The sequence below is a fragment of the Agrilus planipennis genome, unplaced genomic scaffold, assembly GCF_000699045.2.
Source record: "Agrilus planipennis isolate EAB-ADULT unplaced genomic scaffold, Apla_2.0 scaffold37, whole genome shotgun sequence".
In the NCBI taxonomy this organism is placed as follows: Eukaryota; Metazoa; Arthropoda; class Insecta; order Coleoptera; family Buprestidae; genus Agrilus; species Agrilus planipennis.
In genome coordinates this window covers 1,057,991-1,070,250 of record NW_020438995.1, presented here as the reverse complement: position 1 = coordinate 1,070,250, position 12,260 = coordinate 1,057,991, and the positions used below count along the sequence as shown (strand labels likewise).

The 12,260-nt window shown below is 34.5% G+C and overlaps 1 protein-coding gene across 2 annotated transcripts in view; it reads left to right on the top strand.

The window, feature by feature from the left end:
• Positions 1 to 5,577: 5,577 nt before the first annotated feature.
• The window catches only part of LOC108745102 (teneurin-m), a 286,594-nt gene continuing 279,911 nt past the window's right edge, over positions 5,578 to 12,260 (top strand). For both annotated transcript variants that reach the window (XM_025975752.1, XM_025975751.1), the window contains exon 1: positions 5,578 to 6,160. In XM_025975752.1, coding sequence (XP_025831537.1) covers positions 6,151 to 6,160 — 10 coding nt within the window. In that variant the 5' untranslated portion in view covers positions 5,578 to 6,150. The remainder of the gene's footprint in view (positions 6,161 to 12,260) is intronic.

The following is a 12,260-nucleotide window of genomic DNA, read 5'->3' as shown; positions in this document are numbered from 1 at the left end:
GTCGTCAGTCCTAATACTGGTTGCACACGCACGTCCACTCTTTCCTATGTTATTTATTAGTTTCCAAACAAAAATTAAGAAATACAGTTTTTAAAGTCCTTCATTCAGAAAAATGAGGCTCAAAACTATGGACAAATGGTGAAGGAAAAAATGGTAAAAAATCTTTTCAAAAATTGTTATTGCGTAAAATTAGAAAACAATTCCATAAAACACATTTAAAAGGTCCTAAATTATATTTTTCTCAAAGTTAATAAATTTTAATGGCTCACAGCATGTAAAATTTTAGTGAACTGAAGATCGCATGAACAAGATTTATGTTAATTTATACTTGTTTGCCCTAGATCCCATGTGCTATAATATCTTTATTAATCTCATTATTTAAATCACATTTATATTACTTCGGAAGAAGCATACAAGCGTATGATAAAGTAAAATATCTGTAATAACTTCTAGTTGTAGATAATTCTAGGAATATAGTAAACTTCCTTCGTTGTATGAATTATTACTACCTATTTTTATAAATTGTTAGTTATTTTGATATTATTTAACTCCACCATTGCTCCACCACGCTCCAAAATAAATTGTAACTCTTTTGTCGTTGATTGATTATGATTAATTTCATTTACGCTGTTTATGAATCATACTCTTAAGGACTTATGCATGCATATGAGTGTATTAGCATACGTTGGTGAAATAATAATGGTGTTATTCCCAATAAGATCGTAAATATGCCATTTTCAGTTTCCCCTATAGATATACATATATGTCGTTGCATTATCGACAACATGTTCTACATGCCATTGAGTGCAGACCTTTTGGAAGCTTTACATCTGTCACTTTGGTGCCCCTAGGGGTGGCGTTGTTCACCCGAACCTAGACATTTAAAATATAACAGAAGGGCAACTTACCCATTCCATTCTGAATAACAGGTCAGAGTCTTTTGACAAGAAAAGACGTTCTTCTTTCAATAAGGAACGTCGTTAGATGCATCTGCAAACTATTTTTCTACACGTGTGGTGTCGCAAACTTGAATAATAACACGTCCTTAGATATCGAATTTCAGTGCTTGGATTATATATTTTGAACCAGAAATATTGAAACATACGCGAAAAAGATTCAACATTCCCCAATTGAATTCGAAATCTATTTTAAGATAAAAATAAACTAAACTATGCGTCTAATACTCCTTTATCTCACGTGGCCTAATTAACACGGCTACGATAAAAAAGTAGGTTTTGGGGGTCGATTTTGGGAGAAAACTAAAATATACTCGGAAAAGTGTCAAAAATCTTCGACTTCCACTAGCACTTGGCCGATTTTATTTTAGGATAACAACACTTTCTATTCATATACGGTCCTATTATTCAGTTTCATTAGAAATTGGATATTATCATCATCATCTTAAAGTCGTCAGTCCTAAGTCTAGTTGGACACGCACCTCCGTTCCTTCCTATCCTGAGCTAATCTTCGCATTTTCCTAAAATTAGAACAACCCACATCCTTAACTATTTCCGAACAGTGATTTAATCAAGGTTTACCTTTACCTCTCCTAACTCCCGTTTCTGCCTGTAATATGTCTCTGACTGGACCTTTATGCCTAAGAAGGTTATTGACTTCCAAAGAGTCCTCTGTTCTCCTATTCCTTCTACTTAATATCTCTTTATTTCTAATCTTATCTATCCACGGTATCCTTATCATTCGCCTATAACACCACATTTCGAACGCTTCTAACCTTTTCTTTTCCGTCGCGTCCACCATCCTTGTTTCGCGCCCGTACAGCGCCGCGTTCCAAACATACAACTTTAACAACATTTTGTGATCGCACTACGTCCTACAAAACTAAAACAAAAATCCTGTTTTTTACATAAACTCGATGCATTTCTAACATTCACGAAAATTGAAATTTTCATTGCAGAATATAATCCTTCTCCTTCTCTTCATAGTATTAACTGAGTTTGTTAACCCTAAGTATTTCATTTCTTTTTTTTTTCGAAAAGTGAATTATAAATATGTTTGTCTACGCGAAGAGTCTCGTTANACCATTGCTCCACCACGCTCCAAAATAAATTGTAACTCTTTTGTCGTTGATTGATTATGATTAATTTCATTTACGCTGTTTATGAATCATACTCTTAAGGACTTATGCATGCATATGAGTGTATTAGCATACGTTGGTGAAATAATAATGGTGTTATTCCCAATAAGATCGTAAATATGCCATTTTCAGTTTCCCCTATAGATATACATATATGTCGTTGCATTATCGACAACATGTTCTACATGCCATTGAGTGCAGACCTTTTGGAAGCTTTACATCTGTCACTTTGGTGCCCCTAGGGGTGGCGTTCTTCACCCGAACCTAGACATTTAAAATATAACAGAAGGGCAACTTACCCATTCCATTCTGAATAACAGGTCAGAGTCTTTTGACAAGAAAAGACGTTCTTCTTTCAATAAGGAACGTCGTTAGATGCATCTGCAAACTATTTTTCTACACGTGTAGTGTCGCAAACTTGAATAATAACACGTCCTTAGATATCGAATTTCAGTGCTTGGATTATATATTTTGAACCAGAAATATTGAATTATGCGCGAAAATGATTCAGTATTCCCCAATTGAATTCGAAATATTTTTTAAAATAAAAATAAACTAAACTATGCGTCTAATACTCCTTTATCTCACGTGGCTTAATTAACTACGATAAAAAAGTAGGTTTTGGAAGTCAATTTTGGGAGAAAACTAAAATATACTCGGAAAAGGGGCAAAAATCTTCGACTTCCACTAGCACTTTATTTTAGGAGAACAACACTTTCTATTCATATACGGTTCTATTGTTTAGTTTCATTGGAAATTGGATATTATCATCATCATCTTAAAGTCGTCAGTCCTATGTCTGGTTGGACACGCACCTCCGCTCCTTCCTATCCTGAGCTAATCTTCGCATTAAATTAGAACAACCCACATCCTTAACTATTTCCGAATAGTAATTTAATCAAGGTCTACTTTTACCCCTCCTAACTCCCGTTTCTGCCTCTAATATGTCTCTGACTGGACCTTCATGCCTAAGAAGGTGTCCTACTAACCTATCTCGCCTATTTCTTATTGACTTCCAAAGAGTCCTCTGTTCTCCTATTCTTTCTACTTAATATCTCTTTATTTCTAATCTTATCTATCCACGGTATCCTTATCATTCGCCTATAACACCACATTTCGAACGCTTCTAACCTTTTTTTTTTTTCGTCGCGCACACCGTCCATGTTTCGCGCCTGTATAGCGCCGCGTTCCATACATATACCTTTAACAACATTTTGTGATCGCACTACGTCCTACAAAACTAAAACAAAAATCCTGTTTTTTACATAAACTCGATGCATTTCTAACATTCACGAAAATTGAAATTTTCATTGCAGAATATAATCCTTCTCCTTCTCTTCATAGTATTAACTGAGTTTGTTAACCCTAAGTATTTCATTTCTTTTTTTTTTCGAAAAGTGAATTATAAATATGTTTGTCTACGCGAAGAGTCTCGTTAATGCTAATTAACATATGTATGAACTCATGAAACAAATGGTTTATTAAGTTATGAATAAGACCGTTTCATTTTACATTGCATACACAAAAAGACAAAGAGTGGTTATCGTTTAAGTTGCTGATTTTAATTGCTTGAAAGCATATTGTAAATACGATAACCTTTTTACAATTATTATCAACTACACTTTTTATTATTGGCACATTCCTTCTGTGAATAACCTATTACGTACTTATAGATGTAGATTTTGAATGACCTGCAAGCGATTAAAAAACTATTAGATAATACGTTACTGTCCGTATCTATAATATCAAAGTAACTGTCTTGTTTCTAAACTCATATGACTATTTAAATGCTATTAGGATAGCGCAGGGTCGAGTCGCCTACAACAAAAAAAGTCACTTGTACGTGAAAGGTTTAATTTAGAAATTCGAAAAAGATTGTTAAGGGTGTATGGCGCGGTGCTATACGGGTGCGAAATATGGATGGTGGTTGTGGCGGAAAAAAACATTAGAAGCGTTCGAAATTAGGCGAACGATGACGATGCCGTGGACAGAGAAAGGATCGGAGAACAGAAGTCTGGTAGGACAACTTCTCAGGCATGAAGGGCTAGTTAGAAACTTATTACACAATCATCAGAAACAGGAACTAAAAGGAGTAGAGGTAGATATAGGTTAGATTACTATTCACATATGGTTAAGGATGTGAGATGTTCTAGTTTTAAGGAAATACGAAGATTAGCTCAGGATCAGAAAAAGTGGTGGTACGTGTCTAACTAGTCTTGGGACTGATAACCTTTTGATGATGATGTCTGATGGGTTAATCTTCGTAACGGCTGAACTGATTTTGATGAAACTCAGAAATCAAGAGGAGTTTTTAGGGATAAGTTAGACTTCTGGGCTACTCTTTTCTTTTTGTTCATTGGTGACAGTTGTATTACAATTAAACGCGGGAAAAGTAAAAGATGAAACACAATAAAACTCGTGTATCTTGCTATCTAGACATATGTACTATTTTGCCCCTAAAATTGGGGAAAGGGTTGAGTAGGGGATTATTGTTTCTCTGATAAACCTAATAATTCGCTAGTAACCTATTTTTAATGCTTGTGTTATAATATAAACCACGAGCACTGAAAAGCTCAAATCTCAACGTCAAAGCACGATACTGAACTTCCAAAGTACTTTTCGGTAACAAATTTACCTTCTTCAGGGAGGGACAGACTTTAGTCATTAGTTCTCTTCAGTTAGGGTTGTTTTAATGCTTTTTATGTACATAATAATTGTTTTATTATTATTTTTTGTTCCTCATTAGACAGAACATGAATGTAGTGCATGTCGAATGGTTACGATGTAACTACTGAATAATAAAAGAAACTAATTCAGATCTAATCATTGTGTTGGCAAGTAGTGACAAAGTTGAAAACGTATGTTTTCTTTCACGATATAACAAACCGTCAAATACCCTAATGCGAAACGCAATGTGTAGCAATCCGGCAAAGCGTTTAGCTAGCCGCATTTGAAACCAGCAGTAACAGCGATATCTCCATTTATTGATCTTCCTCCTTTTGTGCTAAAGAAATGATGAGTTATATAATAAAAAAAACGTGTCATGAACAATTAATATTGCTCAAGATTATTTTTCTTTAAGAAAAGTATTTTTTATCTATATGAACTTATTCATTTTCTACATTCACGATTCATAAAAGCAAGACAACCTTCTTCTCTCCAAGTTATTAGCCATTAATGCTCGCTTTTGCAAGTCTATTCATGAATCTCGGAACACATTCTTCATAAATAGAAAGCGAGTAGGTACACTGAAGAGGGCATACGTGAATGCCACTCAGCTGGTCGTCCTTTTCACGGAGTAACCATCCCATGCACACACAGTAACCCTCCACGGTAAGGTAGAGATTCCGTCTACGGTCTACGACAAGAAGACTACGATGGATCATCGTAGTCATCCCGTACGTACGTCTTGCATTTGCGAACCCTCATGTGGGGTCTAAAATGTTTGGATTCCATTACAGCCCCGATCTATACACAGCTGGAACAGTGAGTGAGTATCGCTCCCTCCAACGCAACAAAGCACCATCGCATCGCTTCGCCAGTTGCCACTTCAGACAGACTACTACTACGCTGTGCTCGAATTAAAAGTGAATCTAGTCGGTTTCGAACGTTTGCTCATGCATTGCAGTCGACTGTGAGTGAATGAGCGAACACGACTAATCGCAGAACGTTTGGAAAAGCGAACGATAACGATTTGACTTTCGAAGCGACTCGGGGATCGCGGAAGCTTTGAAAATTAAAGAAAAAAAAAGCGGCACCGCTCGTTCTCCCTGTATGGACGAGATATTGATTTTAAGGAAAACCGTCCTCCCGCAAAAGTGAAAACTGCAGACTTTCTCGAGTTCGGAATTATTAAATCGTTAGTGACGGTGTTTGTACGCGGTTGAAAGTTGGGAAAATTTGTGCTGCTTGTGTGCGGGATCAACCCTCTCGACGATGGGGTTGGTTTTTCCGGTTCAAAGTGACGGCGCCGTGTGACAGTTGCTTGTTTCGAGATTTGAAGGAAAAGTTTGTGCTGTGCTGTCGTGCCAACTGCTGGATTAACGCCGATTCAAATGGAAGAAGGTACGGTTTTATAAAGGGTGACAAACAGGGGATGCGCTTTTTTTTTAAAACACTGATATTAATCGTCAACATATTCGCAATTTATTTTCATTTATCTAACACAACAATGCTTTGGTTTAGGCGCATACATAATTTAAAAAAATTGAAATTTGCGAAAATGGCTTGTTCTAGCTTTTTATTTAGAAGTACCTAGACACAAACCTTAATCACTTTTATTAAAAAATTTCATTCATTCATTCACATTCAGACTAGTTGTCTGTCAGGTGTTCAGAAACATAAATATAAAGTTTGTAGATTGGAGAATATAACTAACAACCTGATTGAAATTTACAAATACATTTTTACAAGTCTGCATATTGGGTTTAGCTACTGTACGTTTAGTATTTATTGGTAAAAACAATTTTAATTGAAAGAAGTTCACGATAAGACTGGATCTTTGAGAAACAATATGAAAATTATAACCGGATTTTCACGACAACGACCTTCCATTAATAGATTTTATTAGCCGTTTTCAACGAGTTTTTGTACTCAACAATTACTCTTTTCAGAATCAAAAGGATTACTTGTAATTCTTTACGTGTAATCATGTCCATACAATAAATTTTGTATTGATTTGTTAACCAGAAGAAACGAAGGAAAAATAAATGGAATTTGAATTTTAATTTAGGCAAATTGATGTCGATTTTTAATATGTATATATTTTTAACACATTTTATTACAAATTTGACAATAGTGTTTCAAGTCGGTCATTTTCAAACTTACTAAAAAAAACAACAACGCAAACATTTACAGGCAGCTATAGGTGCAACAAGTGTTTTATGAAAAACCCAAATTTTGTTTATATACTTATGCTGAAAGCTCTTAGTTCCTAAATTTTTTAGTAGATTTAACTTTTTTTTTTATTTGATTTTGATCAACGCAATGACAATTCCTGTATGACATATCATAATATTATTATTATGTTCTTTAATCCAAGCTTGTATTAATAATTTACCTAAATTATATTTGAACCGACTTATTTGCCCGTCCACTTATTATCCAACGTTTGCCGCATCTAATAAGAAACTTACAGAGCCATCAGGAAATGGTATTTTGGGCTAAAAGTTTCTCTCAGCAGTAAAACTTTATGGGCATCTCAAGTGACTTATAACTATGCTAAAATGTCCATTCTTACTCAGGTACCTGCCTGCTTGCCATTATACGCTTTACCATTTTCTGGCGCCATCTGCCATGTATACGTTAGTACATGTATTTATGGTCCACTTGCAATCATTAACTTTATAACTTCTTCGGAATTGCTAAAAACGATTAGTACTAGAAGTACTAAACAATTATTGTTAACTGGTAGACAGGCATGTTAACGGTTTTAAAAGTTTCTATTCTTATAGCTACTCTGGTCTGCTGCTTAAGAGACAAATTTTACTATGGCATAACTTTTACTGAATAATAAGTATGAAGTTAAAAACCGCCTACACATAGAAAAGAATCGTTATTATGTATTACCGTAGAGAGCTAGAAAAAACATGTCAAATATGATTATTTAAGTAACTCTTATTAAAAATTCAGTGTTCTTTGTATAGATTACTTTTTATAAGACTTACTCCCATGCCGCTAGAGTAAAAATTACTATATTTTTAAATCAATTTCAAAGATTCTTTTTTTATGTATGCTGATTAGCCAAATTTACATATTTCAAGCTAGTATGATAAACTTATATTTCTCCAAATGCAAAAATTTGTCACTTGTGGTATTTTTACCTATTTTGTCGCGCATCCAGCTAAGTATCAAAAAACAATATCTACTAATTTGTGTTGACCAATCGTTTTTCACTGATCAGCTCGACTAAAGATACCACCTTACAGCTAAAAATTATAGCCCTTATAGTATTTTTCTACGCCATTTCTATTCGAAGATACGCTATATGCAATGTCAGCCGAAAAAAAAATAGGCTAGCGACAAAATAAGTAGAAGTACAATTTTGCAGTGACGAATTATAGTTCTTACAGTATTTCTCTACGTCTAGCTTGTCAGTCTAGTTCTTCATCTACTTTCCGGTAGCCAGTAAAGCCTACAAATGTTTGGATTTGATAACAAACTAGCGTACTGTAGAAATAAGAAATATAGTGTTGCTGTGCTAGCTTGATATACCTATAGTTGAGACGTTGAAAATTGGCATAGTCCGCAATGAAACTGTCGCATTTACATTCTTCTTTCAACTTACTAACTAAATTAGAACTGTTGCTGACAAAACGCCTACTTTTACACACGACAGGCGATATAGGGAATATCGTCAACGTAGAAAAGAGATGTCAGGTAGGAATTGCAGCGGACACTAACAAAGAAAAGAGAATAACATGACATCAGTTGAGTGTAACAGAAAGAGATGCAGACAAGCAGAATTTGATCATGTTGCCAGCATCGGACTTTGAAGAAAGTTCAACATTCTTAAGAATGAAGGAAAGTAGATGTTTGAAGAACCAAGCAATTCGGTTATCTCTTTTACTTGGTACTCCTTGTAAACATTTCCTAACTTAAGAAAGAGGAGTTTAAAACGCAGCAAATGACTTCAAATGAGTTCCAAGTGAAAACAAGAAAAAGGATACGTCTATTCTCACAGATAGTTTATTGCGGACTTTTCCAATATTGATCGTCCCAACTATACATCAAATATTTATCTAAATAACGTTTATGGAACATAAGAAAATTACTTTCTGGAAATATAGTCATTAACTATCTTGAATGAGTCTACAGTGTTTCATATGAATTTTATTTTTGAATTGCTTTCACAAACCCAGAGTTTTGTACACATGAATAAAGGAAGGACAGTTTCCTTTCGGTTAGAGTAAGTAAATCAAATGAAATTTAAAGAAAGGCGGTATCTATTTTGTCAGTCTTAAAGCTGTCATTAACACGCCTTCGACTGATACATGGTGTTTTCTTTGATCTTGATCAAGCCTCAGTTATAATCATGCCAGTAACATGAAACATCCACATAGTTTAATGTAATAGTACTGAAGATTGACAGACATGGTCACCGCGTATATAATTCGTCACATGTACTCTAATGTATACAATTTGCTTTTGGAAAACAAGCACTTTACAATATTCAATTTGTTAGATACATTGTTAGACCTTTTCATTTCGATTTACTCTATTAGTTACTATTATTAGAGACGGTGGTGGAATAGTTACCTTCTGTTTGTCACAAATTAATATAATGGAACAACAGTAGCTATCTAATCATGGAATAAGTAAAATGAATTACTCCTATTATTTATTAAGTCCACAGATATATAATAATAAGATGTATAGTTTTTTATTAGTGTTAACAATTTTTTGCTTCGCATTGCATGCTAAACTTTTACTTTGCTTTAAACGCGCTGTTGACAATTCTTTCCATTCAAAGACCTAATGTTTCTCTATTACGTTTACGTCGTATTTTACATACCCTTATCGTGTAACCTACTGGATTTAAATGCCAGCGATTGAAGATTCTACTTAGAGCATCAAGTCATGCTTCCAATAATATTCTTTTAATTTGATTATTTCTATTTATATTCTAAGTACTTTTGATATTAAAATATGCAGTTGATTAGTCAAAGTGTTCACACATACAGAAGTGAAAAACTTCTCCACTGCAGTTTACAATGGCCTACCTAAAATAGCGTAACTCGACTATGACCATAAAACTTTTTGAATTAACAGATGTACTGAATGATGCTTAACGAGAAGCGACCGCCAACCATTTAAATATTCAGTAATTACCGACGCATCCGGTTCTTTAAATAGAGTATTTGTGGAGTTATTTTCGACTTAGATATACGGTAAACACTTTAAATTAATTGAATATTGATTTTAAATTTGTAGGTGGCACATGTACCACTTTTCATCTAAAAATAAGTCTTTATAAATGAATCAAAATTATTTAGTGAGAAGTTTATCTACATATAATTATTATCCATAGTTACCCTTTAGTGTAGAATTCCTTCGGACGTGTTGGAAATACATCAACTGCTCTGTATCAGGGTAATAAAAGGTCATGTGCAACATTGACAATTGCTTAATGTGAAAAAAGCATAGGAAATATGATATACTAATTACAGAAACAAGTTCTCACACTATAACATAATCAAAATGGCGATAACAAGGTGTAAACAATTTTTTTCAAAACTAGCTTTACATCGATGTAATTGAGCCAGTAATACGAGTAAATTCATGTTAGACAGTTGTCAATGGTCCTGATATAAAACAAATTATACGTACATTTAGAACGTGATGACTTTCCGAAATAAGTTAAAAGGAATCACTGACTACCTTGAGAAATTCCTGTAGGTACTAAAGGATAAAATATTTGGCGTTGGTTTTTCATAAGTAATTCGTATAAATATAATTGTAAGCAAAGAAGGGTATTCTCCTTCTTGCCTTAGATTCTTACATTAACTATTGGCAGGGAAGAACACCTTCACCCACTTTCTGGATCGTGCATTCTCGTTGCGTACCTTAACTATTATCTATCATGCTACTACACCCACATCACAAAATCACAAAACAATTCACATGAGAATTTAGTGTTCTATTAGTGCCTTATTCCTTATATGAAAATTAGTGGTGGTTAAAAGCGAAGGCTCAGATGGTACATGCGCCAAAATTTATTAGTAAACACATTTGTTTCCAAAATTAAGTAAGCTACCCGAGATAAAAATGTTCAATCTCTCAGAGTCTCTGAAAGAGAGACTCGAGTCTCCGTCTCTCCTCGAGTCTCTCTGGTGTCGCTGAGAGAGTCAGAAAAACTGTTTAGCGTCTCTGAAGGAGAGACTCGAGTCGCTCATAGACAGATCCTCATTTCGTACCCAGTCCCTGAACGAGAGACTCGAATTTCTGAACGAGAGACTCGAATCTCTGAATTAAGAATTTTATCGTTTGAGTCTCTCATACAGACACTGTGAGAGATCCATAAAAACACCTAGGGAATTACTGAGCGACTGTGAAAGACTATGAGAGACGCTCTCAGAGACGCTGAAAGACTCTGAGAGACTGGAGAGAGACTGAAAATTTTTATCTAGGGTATAATTTAGTGTTTTTGGAAGAACTATTATCAACATACATAGTTACATCTGAAATTTCATAAAATTATGCTTTCTCACTCGAACATTCAACAGTAAAACCTATATCTATAAAAAAGCTTAAAATAAATCAATAAGTTCCAAAAAACTGGATTTCCAGATTTAATCGTGTCTTATTGATGCAATTCTAATACCTATATCATAGTCACGTTAAAAGTGTTCGACGTTTCGTCTTCTATCACAAGAGACACTAACAGAACACCGAAGCAGTTCAGCAACAGCATTGGAGATCCTACATCGATAACGTAAAGTTCCTGAATATATCCCGTGTGACATGAGAGAAAACGTTTTTGACGTCACCGTCATTCGTTATGGAGATTGCATTAATAATACACGGCTAGCATCCGGAAATCCAGTTTCTTTAGACGACAGCCGTGAAAGCCTAAATCAACTTCTAATTGTACCAGATTTCTTCCCATTGCAACAGGGATATTGACATATAGGATGCAGTCACGCACGTTGGTAACGGCTCTTTTAGAAGCATTAACTTTGATCAATTTTATTCCCGCTTNGCTAAACTTCGCATTTCCCTAAAACTAGAACATCCCACATCCTTAACTATTTGTGAACAGAAATCTAATCTAGGTTCATCTCTACTCCTTTTTACTCCTACTTCTGCTTCTAATACGTCTCCTTATGCATGAAAGGGTGTTGTTTGTGGTGAAATCATGAACAGTATTTTCTCAAAATGTTGGTCTTTCCTAACAGTAATCTAACCTAGGTCTACCTAAACCCCTCCTAACTTCTATTTCTACCTCTAATATGTCTCTGACTCTGTAGCTCAAAACTATGGAGAAATGGTGAAGGACAAAATGGTAAAGCAATCTTTTCAAAAATTATTATTGTGTAAAATTAGAAAACAATTCCATAAAACACATTTGAAAGGTCCTAAATTCCTAAATTATATTTTCTTCAAAGTTAATAAATTTTAATTCCTTACAGCATCAGTAATAGATCCTATAGCAAGGCTTATGTGT